The 21,652-nt window shown below is 37.9% G+C and overlaps 1 protein-coding gene across 7 annotated transcripts in view; it reads left to right on the top strand.

Moving 5' to 3' along the window:
- The window catches only part of ESRRG (estrogen related receptor gamma), a 641,560-nt gene extending 624,513 nt beyond the window's left edge, over positions 1-17,047 (top strand). For all 7 annotated transcript variants that reach the window (XM_082656047.1, XM_082656049.1, XM_082656048.1 and 4 more), the window contains 2 exons: positions 724-993; positions 13,128-17,047. In XM_082656047.1, coding sequence (XP_082512173.1) covers positions 724-993; positions 13,128-13,372 — 515 coding nt within the window. In that variant the 3' untranslated portion in view covers positions 13,373-17,047. The remainder of the gene's footprint in view (positions 1-723; positions 994-13,127) is intronic.
- Positions 17,048-21,652: the final 4,605 nt, after the last annotated feature.

The raw sequence follows: 21,652 nt of genomic DNA, 5'->3' as shown, positions 1-21,652 counted from the left end.
TCTGTCCATCACACCTTGTTGCCTCCATATTTAACTTTTTTTAGTAACTGGATCTTAATATCAAGAATAAATTGTGGCTTCTCTATTTGGTGAGGAGGCCAGGCTACAAAAGATTCTACCCTCTTTTATACCAATAATCACCATTTAAAAAAGGAATTCGTGCTAGATATCAGGGGGGCAAAATACCCAGTTAAGAAGGCTCTTTTGGGTGTAAGGATACTCCATACTCACTGTGCTTGTGACCGTTACAGAGAAACGGTTCCAAACTGCACTCTGCTGTGTGGCCTACATTGTTTGTTTTCCTTTATTTGGGGCTTTTGTTTTTTTACTTTCATGGTGTCTATCAGTAGTAGTTTTTAGAGATGAGGTAGTTGAAAGTTTGACTTCCTGTAAGACAGTCATGAAGACTTCCCCTAGAAATCAAGTATATTTCAACATTACACAGTAGTTCCTTCTCAAGTGAAAGAAACAAAACTACTTCTTTTCTATTATATTCCTCTCAGCTGTGTCTATAAGACCTTGAGACAATGCCAACAAGTTGAAGCTGGTTTGTGACTTTTACTTTGCCATTGGCAAAATGATCAGGGGCAATTTTAAGAGTGGCTAATCAAAGCTCAGCATAATTTTGAGCACCGATGCAGAAGACGACTACCGTATGAAACTAGCGTTGTATTATGAAATGACGGCTTTAAAGTAACTCGATCTGCCCATCTTCCCATGCAGGCTTCTCCACGCTGTCCCTGGCGGACCAGATGAGCCTTCTGCAGAGTGCTTGGATGGAAATTTTGATCCTCGGTGTCGTGTACCGATCGCTTTCCTTTGAGGATGAACTTGTCTATGCAGACGATTATATAATGGATGAAGACCAGTCTAAATTAGCAGGCCTTCTTGACCTAAATAATGCTATCCTGCAGCTGGTAAAGAAATACAAGAGCATGAAGCTGGAGAAAGAAGAATTTGTCACCCTCAAAGCAATCGCTCTTGCTAATTCAGGTTGGCATATTGACAATGGCCCGTTGTTGCATTTTCTAATATGTCAGTTTTACCCCTTGCCTTAACTTCTTTCTTCTTCAGGGATTTGCTAGACCCAGTTGTAAATTCTGGGTAAATTCTGTAAATTCTGAGGCAGCAAAATTATAGTCATTGTAGCTTTCTAGTGAAAAGTTAGAAGAAAAGAAATATCAACTTAAAGGGAATTATTTGTATTTTGTTTGTTTATTAAAAGCTGTGACACTTCCACCGCCTAATTCACTTACTAACATGAACCGTGGCACAGCAAAAACTCATGTGCATGTGGTGTAAATGGACACTCAGGACCAAATCAGCTCCTGTGTCTTGTTTGCACAAGTGAAAATAAGTGTGAGTTACAAATACAAATCATTCCCCCGCTCCCCCAAAATGCAAATTTTGTAATTGGAATAATACATGCAGTGTTGCCTTTCACTTTGGTTATCAGAGCATACTCTGTTTTCTTCCATTCTGGAATTCTCTAAAAGTCAAGTTCTGCTGAAGGAGTATTTCCCTCAAGGGTATTACCTATGCAGTAAGGGTTAAGAATTATGAGAATAAATTGGTCTTTACATGAGAACTGAAACGTACTAAAATAGGGAGCAACCTCTGATAAGTAAAAATCGTTGGTGCTTTGTTGTTTTTCCCTTTGTGCCTCTCCTGATGCTTGATTGTGGTCTTAAGTCTCTCTTAGCATTTGCATAAAGTCCAGGATAGATCCCTCCTTAATGACGAGCTGATCTTTAGATACCTGCATGTCAATAACACGCTCTGATGCTATGTACCATTGACAGTCACACCGTGCCCCTCCATCTGCTTTTGTTTTGACCCTATCTTTGAACTTTATCTTGGTTGCCGGCCAGTAGTTTTCCCTTTAATTACAAGAAGGAAACTGTCAATAAAATCTGTTAAATGGGATGCAATGAGTGGCTTGAATGGGCGGACGGCTATTTGTTCAAATTCTGCAGCATTCAAGGTATTGACAGTTTGTTTTCTGGGGCCATATGTGACGATCAATCTCAGACTGGGCTCAGCCGCGCTGAAAAATGAAAAACCAGATTGCTTTTGCTTACTTGTGGATGACGACTTTGTGATTTGGCGTGGTCCTAGTGAGATGAGACCTTCTGCCCAAATTGCCCCCATGAGAGCCAGGGACGCGTGACTGTTTTTAGAAATAATTTTTAATTGATTTTGTAATTAACAGTTCATCTACAATATTGACGCATGAATCCTTGGACTGATAGGAGGGGGATTGTTTTCAACAATGAAGTTGTACTTTCCTGTTTGTCTTCATGATGGCATTTAGCATTTCACACTTTTAATGGCGAACGTGCCCCTCTTCCTTATAACACCATTCACTTCTCGCTTACTCCCCTGTGAAACTGTAAAACATGATTCTGTGTGACAAATGGCATCGTTGTCACAAACCCTGAGGAACCCCGTGCCCTGCTCTCTGGAAAACCAAAGTGGGAGATGGGATAGAAATTTTCTGAGAATTTATTAGCTTGCGTGGACTTCCCATTAGAGCACCTCTCATAATTAGATGAAAGATTTTGCAGTGATGGTTTGGGAAGAAATTTTATTTGGAAACCATATAGTGATTCTAGTGTAAAACATTTACTTGGTTAATTGTTTTTAAAATGAAGCCAGTGTGTTTTATATCTTTCGTGTCTCAAATTGCTTTTCGTGAATTATTAATTAATCATGAATGCTGAGCAATGCTAAAGCTTTATCATCAAAATTGCTAAAATTCTATACTTCTGGATGTTAGATGTATCCTTTATGGCTATAGATTATTATTTAGTTTACCCGAATTAATTAGTAGCAGCATTTCTGTTGCTGCTGTTCAGAAGTATAACCATTAATGTTTTTATATAGAGATATTTGTATTCCACATTCTCTGCTGTGAGGCAGAGGAGGTGACCTACTTTCAAGCAATGACGGGTGATTAAAAAGTTTATAGAACTAGTCAGTTTATTTTTCTTGTATTAACAGCCAGAAATAGTCAAACAAACCCTCTCTTTTTTCTAGCATAGTATTCTGTAGCATTTTTTCTTCTTAAAAATTTCTCCACCTCACAAAATTCTCCTGTAAGTAATTCTAACATTTTTTCAGCGTCTCAATACCAAGGAAAATTAATTGAATCAGAGTCCATAATAAAGGAGTAACGACGAAGTCCTATAGGGACTATTTTAATGTCTAAATTGTGCCACCTGTCCTGTGCTGTATAAATATGGCCTTTCTCTCATCCAGCCAGCCTGCAAGCCCCACCATTTTACCTTGGGATAAACCACTCAGAAAGGCATTTTGTTTGAGACTGTCAATATGATGCTATTTTATTCCATTTTTTTACCATTATTTGGAGGACAGCAATAAAGTTGCAGATTCAGTCTTGCCGGGAACCTGTGTTTCTTAAGCTGCTCAAACACAGCAATATGAAAATATTTTAATGCTTTTCGTAAACATACCAAAAAGCTTGTAGATTTTCTTTCAGTATTTAGAAATTTTAGATTAACATAAGAGACTTTAAACCTACTTTAGTGTGATTTATATAAGTACCTCAGCGTTCCCCGTATGGCTGTAGGTGTAAACAACCATTGTCTCATTAATCTAAATTTCAGCTTATTTTAAACATCTGTCTTTATTCAATAATTATAAATGTTGTGCTTATGCTTGGGAAACAGGGAATTGGCTTCCCGATAATGGCTGTCATATTTTTTGTAGCTATGCTTCTGTCACATATGAATTCAGGAATATCTGTAACACCAGAAAGCCATTGGAAGTGTATTCCCTATCTTCAGGTATATAGCCAAAAAAAACAATATATCATGAGCTAATACTGTAATTATCACATTCAGATCTTTGAAAACCCTAAATAATTGTTCCACTGATTTTTGAAGGTAAGAAACTAACTGACTCACTTAAACTACACATTCTCTATTTTGGAGTGCCAACAGCCTTTTGAGAAATACTGCATCCCCGATACATCTCTGTGGGACTGAATTTAAAGAGGAAAATCTAGGTCACAATTTTAACATTGTCATTGTAAGGCCCCGGCTTTCCCACACGTACACCAAGAGGTTTAGACTAATCTCTAGAATTCTTTCCATGTGGGGAATTCTATGATTCTAGAATTAATTTTATGTCTTTATGGGAAAATATAGTGAAATATTACTGCCAGCATTTTGGGTAAGATTATAGCACGTGGTTCTGTTCTCTCAATTGGTTCTATTGATTCTTATGTCTAAAATTTGTTTGAAACTATTATCACTGGCCCCAAGGTAATATACTCACCTTTACATAGTGGAAGATGAAAAGCAGTTTAAGATTAAGAATTGCTTTTAGTCCGATCATTCTCTTTGGCTTAAGTCACAAGACCTTCAACTCCATAGCTGCCCCTCACAACCCGACTGCTGCCACCCCAGACCCACCCCCAACCTAGAGCCCTGTGAGCCCAGCCCATGTGAGAATAGATAGAATCTACATATTTAAGTTGAGTTTTCTTTTTACTTCTGCATAGTACCTCTGGAGTAATAGCATCTATTGATATAAAGCTGCAAATAATATTTTGGTCATCAATTTCAAATCATCAGTCATTATGCTCATCTCATGACAGTATTTTGTTCTCAAGGACAAATGGCATATGTGCAGAATGTGGTGTAATTTCAAGGGATTAAAAAGTCTATGATTTCTGTCGGGGAGTGGAATGGGGGCCATATTTAATCAGCATATTTGGACCCTCATACAAGTTTGGACTAGTGTTCCTCAATCTTATTTCATTCTCTCTCCTCTTAGGGTAGGCTTTTTCGATACGTTTTTCCTAATAGGTCCCCAATGAAGTATTAATATCACAGATGTACAATGCATCTGTTTATGTACTGCGTATATGTGAATTTTACCTAAAAAGAGAGGGTTTTTTCTACTCTCCAATTCCAAATGTCACCTCCTTTGAGAATGCATGGTTTATCCACGTAACTCTTTTCTTCTCTGTAAAATGAGGCAGATGAATTGAATAGCATCTAACATCTCCTAACTGGCCTAAAATTTTAATCTCAGTTACTTTTAAGAGAGGGTGTTGAGTTTGGTCTTATAGTTTGCGTGTGGCTTGGTCGTATATTTTGTGTGTGGTGTGTGTGTTTGTGCTAAATTGGTAATATAGAAATACTAACATCTTCACGGATCTAAACAACTAGTATAAAAGTAAAAACACCTCTTCAGTTCTTTAGTATCTACTGGGCCCTCAAACAATTTTACTGAAATTTGGAGTTTGCTGATTTGATACTCAGGAGATAGTTCTAGCTATTAGTCAAGAGATTATCCTTTTTTAGAATCTTTCTGTAGACATTTCTGTTTTAGTTTTTAGCCTCTGCTGGGCAATCTCTTTTGATTTCCACAGCGTGACTGTTTGGGTAGACATATCCAGTATCATTTTACAGGTAATGGAAGTGAGCTGATAAAGATGTGTGGCTGCTTTGAGACAGAGGGTTGGACCCTCAGTCCCTTGCTATCAATAAGCTATTAATATTTCTATTTCACAAATAACGTGTATGCCATGTCTTTAAAAGGGTCAATGAATAAGATGTTAGCCAGTGCAATTTCACATCTGCCACCCTAAATTAGTATTTTAAGTTTAGTTTAGAATTTTGTCCCCAGTTCCTTTATCTTGCTGTCTTCGTGGAGCTATAGTGATATAAAACCACTCAGGAAAGTGACAAAAAGAATCGAAAACAAAATGTTTACCATATTATAACAGTTTTTAAGAAATGGTTAGGTCCTTTGTGGCAGGTAGAAATTTATTTTTAACTTTTACCCAAACCAGTATCTTATTCTATAAGATAAATAAGAAATCAGAATTATGCCTTTCCATCTCCTAGTCTGCTTCTCTTTGGTTTTTGCTCAAATCAGTCATCACTGCTTGAATTATTTTAATTTTATTTTAGATGATATATCTGGGAAGTGGATTGTTTTTTAATTTAATGCAATCCTTGCATTTCATGCACACCGTCATATTTCAAAACTTTATGTAGAAAATAAGGCTGGTTCCTGAACGTTTCTTAGCATGCTCAGTGATCACTGTGCCTTTATATAACATGGGAAATATTTGCTACAAGTATCTCTGTGCTTCCATCCTGCATTATAAGCACATAAAATCCTCTATAGTTGCTTTACTTCTAGGAGTTGACATAATATAGCACCATTTCATGTATAGGTCTTAAGATAATGAGCAATCTGTTATAAAAGGTCATTGGCATAGTGCAGAGCATTTAGGATGTTGTGAAAGGTTGAAATATTTACCACCCAAGCTGGTATCAAGATTCACTTCTTGGGTGTCATTGTCTTTATCACTTCTAGTAACAGGAGTTAGAAAGTTCTAGAAAAGTGTAAGATACTGAAGGGAGAGGGAAGGCCTTGAGTACTTGCAGCGTAATAGAAAAGACCTAGCAGGGAAATTATGTGACGTCAGCAGAACAAACAACAATAATTTGGGATTCGAGAGGGAAGCCTGGAGGAAAGAAACTATGGGCCACGAGAGTTTTCTGTGATTCACCATTTTATATAAATACAGTAGGAGAGTGATTTGTGTGATTGATATAAATGTAAGAGAAAGCAGACTTGATAGCCCCAGCAAGAAAGGAGGAAAACAGTCCTCCAAAAAAAAAAAAAAAAAAAGTGTGTCTCAATGGAAAGCTGTAACATCAGAAGTCCTGTTTTTCTCACCATGGTTAGGCACAAAATCAGAATTATTATGTCTATTTCCAATATTAGAATTATAACTTCACTGGGTTAGAAAAGGCCTAAAAGGTTTTATGATCCAACACCCTGCTTGATATATGAACGGCTTCCTTGGTGTTTCTGACAAGTGTTTCTGTAGTCTTGATAGGAATTCTGCTCAACTCACTACTTTCTAGCAGGGACCTTTTCATCAAGTTTCTCACTACCTCTCTCTCTAGCTCTCTCCCCATTTTAATAAAAACACAGATTAAAACGCACACACATACAAAACGAAATGTGTGCCTTAATAAGTGTATTAGTTCCTCTAACAGATCACCACATCTTGGTGGCTCTAAACCACGCTTATTTATTCTCCTACAGTTCAGGAGGTCAGTGGTCCATGATCAGTTTCACCAGGTTATTGACAAGGTGTGGACAGGGCCACTCTCCCTCTGGAGGCTCTAGGGGAGAATCTGATACCTGGCCTTTTCCAGCTTCTACTGTGGTGTTCCTTGCATCCCTTGGCACATGGCACCTTCCTGCATCTTCAGAGCCAGGCCTGTACCATTTTGCTTCACTGGCGACACTGCCTTCTTTTTCCTTTTCCTCCCTCTTATAAGGACACTTTTGATTTCACTGAAGGCCCACCTGGATAATCTAGGATACTGTTCCCATATCAAGATCCTAAATCACAGCTGCAAAGTCCGTTTTGCCACACGAGGTAACATTTAGGTTGCGGGGTTGGACTACCCAGATATCTTTGGGACCGTTTTGCTGCCTACCACAATGAATATATAAGCAAGGTCAAGAAATATAACTTTGCATCTGTCCCAGTCGCTCTCCCTTCCCTTCTCACAAAAGTAACCCCTATCCTGTCCTGACTTTTATAGTCGTCACTTCTGTATGTTTTATAGTGGTTTTGTTACTAAGTGTGTATCCCCAGACACGATAGTTTCATCTTGCCCTTTAAAAAACATTGTTTTCTCCTTATGGACTTTTAAAGTCTCCTTTATTCTATAAGTTCCTCTTTAAGATTTTGTGTTCTTATAGTTTATCTATTGCAAAAGCCAGGGCATTTGCCCTGCACAGTTCCCCAGAGTCTGGACTTTGCAGTTTATATCCTCTAGGGGCAGCTCATCATGTTTCTCTGCCCTTTGCGTCTTCTGCAAACCAGCAACTGGATCCAAAGGGCTTAATCAGATTCAGTTTCTAGACCTACAGGTGGGGTGCCGTTCTTTGGGAGACATGTAATGTCTGGTTGTCTCACTTTTTGTGATGTTAGCAGCCATTGGTACTCATTCCTTAAATCCGTGGTGATTTGTAATTTTAACCTTTCTTTTTTCATTCAGTAGTTGGGATACTTATACACAGAGATGCTTTCTCTCCTCTCTTATTTGGTTACCAGTGATACAGACTGAATGGGAAATGTGGGATAAATGCTTGATTATTTCTGTTTATTCACCAGTTTTCAAGATAAGGAATCAGCACCTTATCTTTTTTTAATGTCATTATAAACACATGTATTTAAACATAATCAATAGATTTCAGTCAATTGTAATTCTTTTTAAAGTTTAAATTGTCCCATTTGAGTCAGCGGGAACCTCTTCAAGTCAGCGTGTGGAATCTTTTTGAATGACTTAATAGTTGTACATACTCCCCTTCCTATTTATTCTGACAAGGTGTTCATATTCATCCTAAATATTTCCTGATTGGGGCCTGGAATCTGATTACAACTTGGGTGCTACTGGTACCGAATACTGCATACCTGGGTGGCCGTGCTTCCTGAACCCCTTCAGTGGAACAGAGCTAGGAACGCAGACACACACACTATAATCCTGATTGTGTGTGTGTGTGTGTCTTTTGGGGATATCTTGTTACTTAGTTTTTTGGTAAGTGTTTTCTATGGATTTTTAATTTTGCCATCTAGTTGCTCTTTTTTTTTTTTTTTTTGCGGTACGCGGGCCTCTCACTGCTGTGGCCTCTCCCATTGCGGAGCACAGGCTCCGGACGCTCAGGCCCAGCGGCCATGGCTCACGGGACCAGCCGCTCCGCGGCATGTGGGATCTTCCCGGACCAGGGCACGAACTCGTGTCCCCTGCATCGGCAGGCGGACTCTCAACCACTGCGCCACCAGGGAAGCCAGCTCTGTTCTTTTATGTGCAGATTTGGAGAGATTAAAAGTTTTTGCTGTCACCACTGCCATCCTCCTGGAATACAGTTTACTGATTTTTAATCAAAACTTTATGATTGGCACCTTTTTGAAAACGTTAAGTTTGACTATCTATGTTAATCAAAAGCCATTGTGCCTTGACAATCAACCAGGGTTCTTCGGTATCTCATCTGATTGTAACTGAGAAGATCATTGTTTTAGACTCCTTATAATTGTATATAAAAATGTGGAGACGCAAATTATCTTTTAGAAAATAGACTTTTGCTCACTTCTCTGTCTTTTTCATCATATTATGTTTCAGTCCTTTGGTGATTAGAGTCACGTCGTCTGTATCGTTACTGCCCCTCTTCATGTAGGCAGCTTACTAACACTAAAGAAAATCAACATCTGTGTCCCACAGAAAAGGTTACTCTGAGTGTTGGTTTATAATATGTACCAGATTTGACTCTGTATATGCTTTATTTATGTCTAATATTCAATTCCGTCCTCAAAATAAGATTTGGCATCATTGAGAAAATAGTGCCAAGAATGAGCTACAAGTCCTGAAGACAGTTCCTAAACAGAGCGTGGGCATTCTGGAGTAGCTTTATTGCCACAGTAATGGATAATTTTACCATAGAGAAGGGCAGTGCCTTATTCCAGGTAAGAAGTACAAACAAAATCTTCTTTTGCAACGGCTCTAAGTGTCACTGAATTTTGTGGCTATTGGTATAAGGATATTTAGCTGTCTTCCCAGAGTAAGTGATCTGAGCTAGACATGTCCCTTTAGGGTCGTACTTCATGGAGGAAAATATTGGAATTGAACAAAAGGGTTCTATTTTATTATTAGATGTTGAAACTTAATATATGTGTGACGCTATACGTATCATTGGAACTTTGGTAATCTTTTGGAATCTTGATCATTTTAGAATAGCATTTGTTTGTCTTATTGTCTAGTTTAGTGATTCTCAACCCTGGCTTGACCATAGGATCACCTAGATTTAAAAAAATACAGATGTCCTGCATCCAATCCAATTTTCTGATTTAATAGGTCTGGGCTTGGACCCAGAAATCCTAGGTTTTTTTTTTTTTTCTTAACAATTCACTTGGTGTTTTTAATGTTCAGCTTTGTACTGTCTGGTTAGTTCATAAACCTGTGATTTCCATTATTAAGTTTAGCTGGTTCCCATTAGCACAAATAATGGGAAAATTTCCTTTAAAACATAAAGTTAAAAAAACCCCCAAAACCCAGTACCAACAACTAGAGTTAAATAATTATATAAAGTAATGCCAGTTCTACTGAGCTTTGCATAAATGTATAAATTTAGCCTGAAGAACAAAACAGAGATTAAAGCCACAGAGCCAGAACTTGAACTGGGATCCTTAATGGAGATTAATATTTTCTTCAGCAGTCTGCCAGCTGAATCATGGTCTAATTAAATAGTTCAGATTTAGTGAGTTTGCATTTAAAGTATTAGCAGCTCCGAGAATGGGTAAAGCTGAAATGAGTTAGAATCTTTTCTATAAATGGGAAGTTAAATTGTCATAGTAATTTGATTAAATCATTTTTAAATCTCTCAAGCTAAATCACCGCCTTTAAAGAATAGTTTGAAGTCTTAATTGCTGTTTGTGAGCATATCTCTCTGCTATTTGTTCTCGCCTCATTTCCTGTGACATCCTATAATATATCTCCCGCCAGGCAAGAGCAGTGGGGAAGGAAAGACTTGGAGTTGGGGCTGAGGTGACCGTACTTCAAGCATTTCAAGACCTGCCATGTCGGAGAAAGAAAGTTATCCTGTATTGTTTCAGTAGTTAGAACCAGGACCAAAGGATGGAAGTTAGAGGCAGATTTGGGAAAATATGAAGAGGACACTTCTAACAAGTAGTTCTGTTCCTTGTTAAGTAGAATGCTCTCCATGTAACTGGCAATGTCTTTATTAGAAATGTTGTAGGAAAGATTCTTGCTGAAGACGCAAAGTTGAATGAGATGAGCTTAAGAGAACGATTTCAGTTCTTTAAAAAAAAAAAAAAAGGAAATGCCATGTCCGGTGTTATAAATCCTGGCAGCACACTTTGATTCAAAGACACCAGAGTTTAAGCCTACTCTGACACTTCCTAGCAGCCACCTGCCTTGCAGGGCTGTTGGGAGATGAATGAGGCAATGTTCATAAAGTGCTTATCAGAGGCGTCACCCAAAACAGGTACTTAAGAAATGGTATATTTATTATATTTATTCTGCTTTAAAAATTTTTTTTTTCTTTTTTTTTAAAATTTTTTGGCCACACTGCGCAGCATGCGGGGTCTTAGTTCCCTGACCAGGGATCAAACCTGTACCTCCTGCAGTGGAAGCACAGAGTCTTAACCACTGGATGGCCATGGAAGTCCCTATTCTGCTTTTTAAAATCAGTATATTTATTCTGCTTTTTAAAAAATCAATCTGTTTGGAAAACCGCTATTTTGATTTAATTTTATCTGTAAAGACTACAGTTCCTTTTTTCCTCATCCATTTCTTCCCCACTGTTTCCACTTAGAGTGTTAACGTTTAGTCCCCAGATAGGTTGGGTGAGTCCACTTCATCCCGGTTCCCTTATGTACAAAGGTCAATCTTCTGTGTATCTAAGCACTCACCGTTACTGTGTGTCCATGTCCACCATTTTCCCCTGAGAGTATTTAAGTGCAAACATAGAAATAACAAATATCAGAGCATGTTATTGTCACCTCCGTGACTGTTTTTTTGTCACTTTCATTACCGCCCCCTTAGACAACTTTGGAAATTCCGTGTGCTTGTTTCTAAGAGAAGACACACAGGAAGTGGATGGATTTGCTCTGCTGAAAGGAACCAGATTGCAGGAAAGCCTAGGTAGAAGCAGTCCATCGGAAAGGCCAGGGTTCGTGTTGGAGAATGTCTGGAGTTCCACTCCAGGACACCACTGTCAACGTTTCCCACCCAGAAGAATTCCTTCTTTTGGCCCCACCAGGCAGGAATCGAGTCTTGAGCAGTAAACCCTTATAAGCAACTATATTCCAGAATATTCAAAACTCTTTTAAAGAAATGTGTTATTAACCACCTCATGTAAATGGTGGTCAATTCGCCAATGATATGATGAAACGATTTTAAAATGACCATGTTAAAAAAAAAAAAAGCAGTAAAGAAAATACGAAGAAGTTTTAAAAACCTTTATTGGTTTTAGCCGTTGATCTTTTAAGTACCTTGCCGTAATTTTTTTAATCGTATGTTTAGCTACTTGATTTTAAATTACATTTCCTCTCTCTTTTGGGGCATGTGATCTGATATTTGAATGATATGAAAGATTAGGCTAGGTACATATATCTCAGAGCTCTGCATTCTCAGAGAACTAGAATTATTAAACATGAAGAATCCCCCAAAGACGCTGTTATGTATAATTAACAGATAAACTGTCATCAGAATCAATAAAACGTGCTAAATGATTCAAACTTGTATATAATTAAGTGTCTGTTTTAGAGCTAGAACTGTAACTTTTATTTTTTCCCCACATCTCACATTTCTCGCAAGAATAATTGTGGCAACCCTGTTAACCCTTTCCTTGCTTGACTGAATTAGATTTTTAAATTAGTCACTTAAGGGCAAAGTTCACCTTCACAAATGTGAAAAGTATTTCAGAATTCATTAATCTAAAGTCTGCAGAGAAGCAGGCTATGTCAGGATGTTTTAATGAACTGTTAAGAGTACACTAAAAATTCTAAAAAGATGAGCAATGTATTGTGATATCTGTACAGTCTACCACTGAGCATAGTGTTAGATTCGGTGTGTTTACATGGAGTTCTTAAAATTTTGGTTATCAACTTTTTTTTTCCCCTTTTGGGACATACGGGCTTTTTGAGCACAAGGTCTGAATTTTATACAACGTTACATAGAATAATTTTTTGATAGATGGCCTTTTATAATTGAATGAATGAATAAATACACGAATGAGGTAATGAATAAAACAGCCAAGACTGTTATCTGTTAAAGTGTTCACTTGCTCAGTCTCAGGAGGAAAGAAACCCACATGTTTGAAATAAAGGCTTTTTGTAGTAATTCCCATGTTCTAAGCCAGTATTGTAAATTATCTACTGCAGTGAAATTTAGAAAAATAAAATGGAGATTTTGGCAATGTGAGAGTCTCTGAACAAATCACAGTGTAGAGAAGTTCAGTAATAAGGTTTAAGTTTCATAACTCGAATCAACGTATTTTTTATTATTGTTAATGTTGTTTATCTTTCTGGCCTTGTACAGACTCCATGCACATAGAAGACGTCGAAGCCGTTCAGAAGCTTCAGGATGTCTTACACGAGGCCTTGCAGGATTATGAGGCCGGCCAGCACATGGAAGACCCTCGCAGGGCCGGCAAGATGCTGATGACGCTGCCGCTCCTGAGGCAGACCTCTACCAAGGCCGTGCAGCATTTCTACAACATCAAACTGGAAGGCAAAGTCCCCATGCACAAACTTTTTTTGGAAATGCTGGAGGCCAAGGTCTGACTAAAAGCTTCCCCGGGCATCCTATCCTGCACGCCGAAAAAGGGAAAAATAAACCCAAGAGTGATGTCAAAAAAACTTAGAGTTTAGTTAACAACATCAAAAATCAAGTAAGACTGCACTGATCATTTCGCAGCAAGACTATGAAGCAGCTTTCAGATTCCTCTGTATCCTCCTGATGAGTTTTTTTCTACCTTAATCTCATCTCTTCTCCGTTTCTTTTGCTCTTTATTTTTTTTTTCTCCCGCCCTATTCTCTTTCTCTTTCGTTTCTTGCTTCCTTCATCGCTGGTTCCCCACTCTCTCCTTTCCTTCCTTCCTTCCTTCCCTCCCACCCTCCTTCCTTTCTTCTACTTTGCTCCCTCTTTTCTCATTCTTCCCCTTTCTTTTAAATTTTAATAGCTCTGGTTATAAGAAAATGTTGCTGCCTTTCCTTTCTTTTCCTTTCCCTCCCTCCCTCCCTTCTTCCTTCCTTCCTTTCTTCTTTCCTTCCTTCCTTTCCTTCTGCTGCTGAACTTTTAAAAGAAGTCTCTAATTGGAGAGTGATGGAAGCCAGCCCTGCCAAAGGATGGAGATCCATAATATGGATACCAGTGAACTTCTTGTGAACCATAACATCCCCAATGACTAAGGAATCAAAGAGAGAGAACCATGGCACCTAAGAGTACAGTGCAACATACACAAATTGACTGAGTGCAGTATTAGATTCCACTGGAGCAGCCTCTAATTAGACGACTTAAGCAACGTTGCATCGGCTGCCTCTTATCATTGCTTTTCCATCTAGATCAGTTACAGCCATTTGATTCCTTAATTGTTTTTTCAAGTCTTCCAGGTATTTGTTAGTTTAGCGACTATGTAACTTTTTCAGGGAATAGTTTAAGCTTTATTCATTCATGCAATACTAAAGAGAAATAAGAATACTGCAATTTTGTGCTGGCTTTGAACAATTATGAACAATAATGAAGGACAAATGAATCCTGAAGGAAGATTTTTAAAAAATGTTTCATTTCTTCTTACAAATGGAGATTTTTTTGTACCAGCTTTACCACTTTTCAGCCATTTATTAATATGGGAATTTAACTTACTCAAGCAATAGTTGAAGGGAAGGTGCATATTATCACGGATGCAATTTATGTTGTGTGCCAGTCTGGTCCCAAACATCAATTTCTTAACATGAGCTCCAGTTTACCTAAATGTTCACTGACACAGAGGATTAGATTACACCTGCAGTGACTCCGAGTGGTCACGTATGTAAGCACCACACGTGGAACACAGATCCGTAGAATGATCAGGAGCGCCCCTCTCTACCTGGGAGGTCCAGTTGCCGTAGGATTTCTAGCTGCCACGGTGGTTAGGAATGAGATGCTGCCTGTTTGCCAAGTTACAGACCTTTTCTCAGAAGGAGCTGTGAGCCAGTATTCACCTAAGAGGCAATAAGGCAAATGCCAGAATTTGAAAAAAAGAAAAAATCATCAAAGCAGACGCCTGACCAAATTCTAAAACCTAATCTCTATGGGTTGATTCATTTAGGAATGTTTGTTTAAATTAATCTGCAGTTTTTAACCAAGAGCTAAGCCAATCCATGTGCTTTTCAACCAGTATTGTCACAGCAAGAAAGTCAGTCAGGTCCCAGACTGTTAAGAGGTGTAATCTAATGAAGAAATCAATTAGATACCCCCCAAATCTACAATCGCTGAATAACCAATAAACAGTAACCTCCATTAAATGCTATACCAATGGACCAGTGTTAGTAGCTGCTCCCTGTATTATGTGAACAGTCTTATTCTATGTACACAGATGTAATTAAAATTGTAATCCTAACAAACAAAAGAAATGTAGTTCAGCTTTTCAATGTTTCATGTTTGCTGTGCTTTCCTGAATTTTATGTTGCATTCAAAGACTGTTGTCTTGTTGTTCGTGTGGTGTTTGGATTCTTGTGGTGTGTGCTTTTAGACACAGGGTAGAATTAGAGACAATATTGGATGTACAATTCCTCAGGAGACTACAGTAGTATATTCTATTCCTTACCATTAATAAGGTTCTTCCTAATAATAATTAAGAGATTGAAACTCCAAACAAGTATTCATTATGAACAGATACACATCAAAATCATAATGATATTTTCAAAACAAGGAATAATTTCTCTAATGGTTTATTATAGAATACCAGTGTATAGCTTAGAAATAAAACTTTGAATATTTCAAGAATATAGATAAGTCTAATTTTTAAATGCTGTATATATGGCTTTCACTCACTCATCTCTCAGATGTTGTTATAAACTCGCTCTGTGTTGTTGCGAAACATTTTGGTGCGGACACGTTTCCAAAACTATTGCTACTTTGTGTGCTTTAAACAAAATACCTTGGGTTGATGTTTCATCAGCCTAGTGCTAGGAATACTGTGTATCTATCATTAGCTATATGGGACTATAATTGTAGATTGTGGTTTCTCAGTAGAGAAGTGACTGTAGTGTGATTCTAGATAAATCATCATTAGCAATTCATTCAGATGGTCAATAACTTGAAATTTATAGCTGTGATAGGAGTTCAGAAATTGGCACATCCCTTGAAAAATAACAACAGAAAATACAACTCCTGGGAAAAAAAAAAAGGTGCTGATTCTCTAAGATTATTTATATATGTAAGTGTTTAAAAAAGATTATTTTCCAGACAGTTTGTGCAGGGTTTAAGTTACTACTATTCAACCACATTATATATATAAATAAAATATATACAATATATACATTGTTTTCACTGTATCACATTAAAGTACTTGGGCTTAAGGAGTAAAGGCCAACCAACTGAAAACGCAAGATGGGGAGATGTAAAAAGAACGAAGAACAGTTTTTAGTTTTCAGTTTAATTGACTCTCAGCATTGCAAGAGAACAAGTATCTCACAAATAGGAAACACAACTAAACTTTAGATCTAAAAGAACTGCACGGGCTTTAGGGTAAATGCTTCATCTTAAACCTCGCTTGAGGTAAGTTTTTTTCAAGTTTCAAGCAAGACCATTTACTTAATGTGAAGTATTGGAAAGTTATCAAGGTGTATGTTTTAGCCGTATGATTTTAATTGTAATTTTGCTTCTTTTAGGTTTGTTCTTATTTAAAGCAATATGATTGTGTGACTACCTGTAGTTACACTTGTGTTTCAATCAGATCAGATTGTTGTATTTATTCCACTATTTTGCATTTAAATGATAACATAAAAGATATAAAAAATTTAAAACTGCTATTTTTCTTATAGAAGAGAAAATGAGTGTTGGTGATTGTATTTTAATTATTTAAGCGTCTCTGTTTACCTGCCTAGGAAAACATTTTATGGCAGTCTTATGTGCAAAGATCGTAAAAGGACAAAAAAAAATTTTAACTGCTTATAATAATCCAGGAGTTGCATTATAGACAGTAGTAAAAAGAATAATAATAATAAAACCTTGTCTATAGCTGTAGATGGGCTTCACATCTGTAAAGCAATCAATTGTATATTTTTGTGATGTGTACCATACTGTGTGCTCCAGCAAATGTCCATTTGTGTAAATGTATTTATTTTATATTGTATATATTGTTAAATGCAAAAGGGAGATATGATTCTGTAACTCCAATCAGTTCAGATGTGTAACTCAAATTATTATGCCTTTCAGGATGACGGTAGAGCAATATTAAACATGCTTCCACTTTTGATTGCTCCTTTGTACGGTGTTTTCTTTTTTCACGCTCCCTCCCCCACCACAGAACCAAATCAGTAAACACTGCCCTTTGTTGCTTGCATTCAAAGAGTATCTGAGAACCTGTTCCCTAAAAATAAAGTGGGAGGTTAAAGAAGAGCTATATAAAGGCTTGTCAGAATGAATTCTAGGGTGCCAAGAGACATTTTGCATATTTAAGAGTATGCAAAGTGTCTCAGGCACATTAGAATTCATTCTGACAAGCCTTTATATAGCTCTTATTTAATCTTAAAGCATCTCCACATCATTCTGCATTACTCCAAATTGTCGCCTCTATGTCAATGTCATAACAGAAAACTTTCCCCCTATTTTAAGATCCTATTAAAATCTGCTAGAGATACCTATTATTTCCCTCCATCCACAATTAAATCAGGCGCTGGCTCTGAGCGTGGCAGCCAGCTGAGCTCCAGAGTCCTCGGAGCAGCGCTGAGCGGAGTGGCCGGCAGGATTTCCTGAACAGGGCAGCGGCAGAGCTTCTAGATCGGTGAGCCTGAGGACGGGGCGCTGTCTTGGAACTCAGGAGGGTTAAACAGCACTGCTGACAGCAAGTGGCTTCCCCTTGGCTTTTTTGCCGGGAGAGACGAGGGCCCTTGCCGCTCAGGGTCAGCTATTCTCCCACGGGCCCCTCCTGGAGCCGTCACCGAGGTGCTAATATGTGCTTTCTTGGCTTCTCTGCCTATCTGGACAGTGTCCTGTCATTGTGTTTGCCCACCGTGTTTCTCACCTTTCCGAGGTGGCTGGTTCTCTAGAGAAGCAAGCTGGTGACACAACAGCCCCCCCTCCCCCCCCCCCGGCACTGCATCCGATTCAGGGGTGTGAGATTACCTAAATCACTAAGATGCACTAGTTGGCCACAGAACTCAAGACTTGTCTTTCCTATTCGAGTGTCCTTTGAGTGGCAGTAGCCCAATGTAGAATCTGACATGTTTTATTATGGATAGTTTCAAAATATTTGGGTAAAACTGAGACCATGCAAGAGACAAACCTAAGAAGGAAAATCATGCCTGTAATCTTCCAGTAGGTCCTCATTTAAAAGTATGTGTTCTACACACACACACACACACACACACACACACACACAGAGACACACACGCTTTTGAGAACGTCTATGTCAGAATTCTGGTTTTTATCATTTAGAATGATTACAGAGCAACTTTTGCTGGTACTGATGTATGTATCACGGTCGCCTCAGGTGTAAAAGAAAATAACAAAGTAGGATTTTGACATTTGTTGCATTTCTTGGTATATAAACAACTAGTAGACTTGACAAATGAGTTATGTATTTATGTTAAAGGGTCACTTTTATTTTTACCTGTTGTGTATAAGTGATTTTTTATTTTTTAAGTGGTGGTTCTCGAACTTGGCAGAATATTGGAATCACGTGAAGAATGTTAAAAATCCCTGCCGCTCATATTGAAGATTGGGGTTTAATTGGCCTGGGCTTTGGAATAGTTTAAAAAAATCTCCAGGTGATTCTAATGTGAAGACAAAATGAGGAAACCATTGCTTTAAAGTTTTATACTTTTCTCCAATAAGCCAGGAATGTTCTAAAAAATTTTTAAAAAGAACCTTTTCAGATATTGGCTCTGAATTTTTGTGAGAATTTTAGACTATCTTTTTCTTTAATATCAAGACAAAAGGACTTAACCTTTTTACTTTTTAACTCACAAAGCCAATGAAATGCATTTGGAAGGTCTTCACCTCCACTTCCCCCACCCCAGCTACTCCCCCTCAACCCTCCCACCTCCACCCCGCCCCAGCACGCATGGAGAACACACGTTTTCTTCATTGATTCCCAAGCCACATCTTCTGGTTATGCCCCAGGTGAAAATGGAGATACCTGTTAAACACCTGCACAGAATATCACACAATCTTTTTTTTTTTTTGAGTCATACTCATTTGGCCCTTTCATGTGCTTTAAAATTAAGTTAGGTGTGTTCAAAATGCCTGTTTTTTCCCTACTGAAAAAAAACAAAAGAGCAACACAATTAGAACAAAATTGATTTCTTGGAATGATTCCTGTTATCTATATTTTGCAAGTTGCTGATTTAGGTAAGAGGTAGAAATGAAATAGAACTGAGATAGAATATTTCATTCTTGGGCCTATGCAAAAACTTTAGGTACACTTTGTTTGTTGTTTAACTTGTGATTAAACTGTCAAAGAAAAGAGAAATGCTTAAGGTTTTTCTTTCACCTACAATGGTGTACACGTTGAACGGAAAGTTGCATAGTCTAATAGACACAGAGGGTTTAAGTCAGTGTTTCTGGCACTTTCAGATCTGTAAGTCTAGCTTCTGGTGCCCCTTGGTAGTGTGGAAAAACAATGAAACAAGTAGCAGTAGACTGATTGTACACTGCATCTTATTATGAAACAAAACAGAAAAGAAAGGGATTTCAAAATATAATCCCTCCTTCCCAGGAGTATTTGTCTTGTTCTCCGGGAAGTTAAAGGTCTGAAATAATGTGCCCATCAGGGGCTCAATGTTGCATGTCCATGCCAGTTGGTCCAAGGGCTTGTTATGATGGTAATGACCTACTGAAACGTGAGCTTGGATTGCAACAATACAATTGCTACCAGCTCACCCGCTGGGAGAAATATTTTATTATTGTCAAATGTCCTCCATAGAGATTTGTTTTGCCTGTTCCTGTTTAAATTAAATTCAAAGCAGAACTGCATTACTATTTCTCTGGAGTATATTTGAGATAAACAACGAGTCTCAAAATTTAGGATTCCTAGCTAGTTCAAATTTGTTTATTAGCAGGAAAATTACGGTAGGTGACATTATAGCTGCAGGAATATTAGGGTTGCAGCCACACAAGAGATTTACATACTGAGTCTATGGCCTGAAAGCAAGAGAACTCCCTTTTTCTTTACAGATGCCAGTCAGATTAATAATTAACTATTCCATCAATTGTATAACCTTAAAAAAAGATGTCCCAATGTACTAATGGCATTGCCATAACATGCCACAGAATTTTGGCCGTGAGAAAATTTGCTCCAAGTCAGAAGTGTTTTTAAACTTAAGATCATAAACCAAATGTGTATGTATGTGTGTGTATAAAAATATTTTTAAACAGCAGCATAGTCAACATAGCACAGAAGCCCCAAGCATGAATGAAAATGCTCTTTGAGCATAATATACCTTTTCCAGTATTCTTTTTTAAAAGAATTGGAAAGAATGTCCTAGCATATATGGAATTATTTGGATCATTTTGCGAGAGGCCTTATAATGCAGCCTTGACAAAGGATTTTGAAACAGTGAAGTTTTTTTTTGTTTGTTTGCTTTTTTGTTTCATTGTCTTTTTGTTTTTTTTTTGCGGTACGCGGCCACCTCACTGCTGCGGCCTCTCCTGCCGTGGAGCACAAGCTCCGGACGCACAGGCCCAGCGGCCACAGCTCACGGGCCCAGCCGCTCCGCGGCATGTGGGATCTTCCCGGACCGGGGCACGAACCCGCGTCCCCCGCATCGGCAGGCGGACCCTCAACCACTGCGCCACCAGGGAAGCCCAACAGTGAAGTTTTTAATCAATACAAATTTTGTTACAGACAGTCAAATTGGAACTGGATCTTATTCTACCAAAAAAAAAAAAAAAAAAGCCTGTTTTAGCTTTGTGAAAATCATGGTAGCCTGCGTGTTTCATAATAGACTGAACTTTGGAGAGCTGGTTTTGAGAAATGCAAACAAACTGTTGGGAGGGGTCACTATGAGAACCTAACAGGAAAACATTTCAGCCTAGCAGGAGCATTAAATCACACTATTCACACTCCAATTCAATCTGCCATGCTTAGTCGAATCTCACAGTTTTGTTAGGAAGTGAAGAACTGGTAGCTTAAAAAAAAAAAAAAAATAGCACAGAAAACTAAAGTCATAAGAGCAATTTCCAAAATGAGGTCTAGAGCTATGCAAGTCTTGTTTTTTTCCTTCTTAAATTATGAGATTTCGTATCATTACAAATGAAAAATACTAAACATTAATGTAAAAAAATCTTGCTGTTACTTCTATATTAATCCCTTTGAGATTCCTCTCCACTAGACTTTTATTTTGCCTTGGTTTTCCTTTGGTGAACAAAATGATTGACCAGCCCTAGTGTATCAACTTTATGCTTCTAAATCAAAATAAATATATAGCCTATATTTTCAAGTGTATGTATTGAAAAAAATCCCTTCCTCCGCAAAAAGAAAATACGTAGTTGAGAATAATTTCTGGGATGGGTAATAAGTAAAATGATGTTTAGATATGTGGATGTTTTTACACACAGGGATTCTATGGCATGTGACTTCCTTGCTGCTGGTGATAAGGTTGTTTTCAATTCCTTAAAACAATCAATAATGCAATGAACATCTTTGGATGTCTTTCCTATGGACCAATATAATTTGACCAATATAGGTTTGAACTCCCGCCAGCAATACGTTTTGTTTCATTTTCCCTCAGCAGCATATAATTTTATTTTGCTCTTAAATTTTACTAACTTGATTACTTTTAAAATGGCATATTATTGTTTCGACTTACACTTCTTTGAACATCTTTTCTTATTCTTGTACCAGCTCAGGCTCCCCT

Source organism: Grampus griseus (genome assembly GCF_964374135.1).
Source record: "Grampus griseus genome assembly, chromosome: 1".
Lineage (NCBI taxonomy): Eukaryota > Metazoa > Chordata > Mammalia > Artiodactyla > Delphinidae > Grampus > Grampus griseus.
The sequence above is the reverse complement of the archived record's forward strand: the minus strand, read 5'-3'. Positions and strand labels throughout refer to the sequence as shown.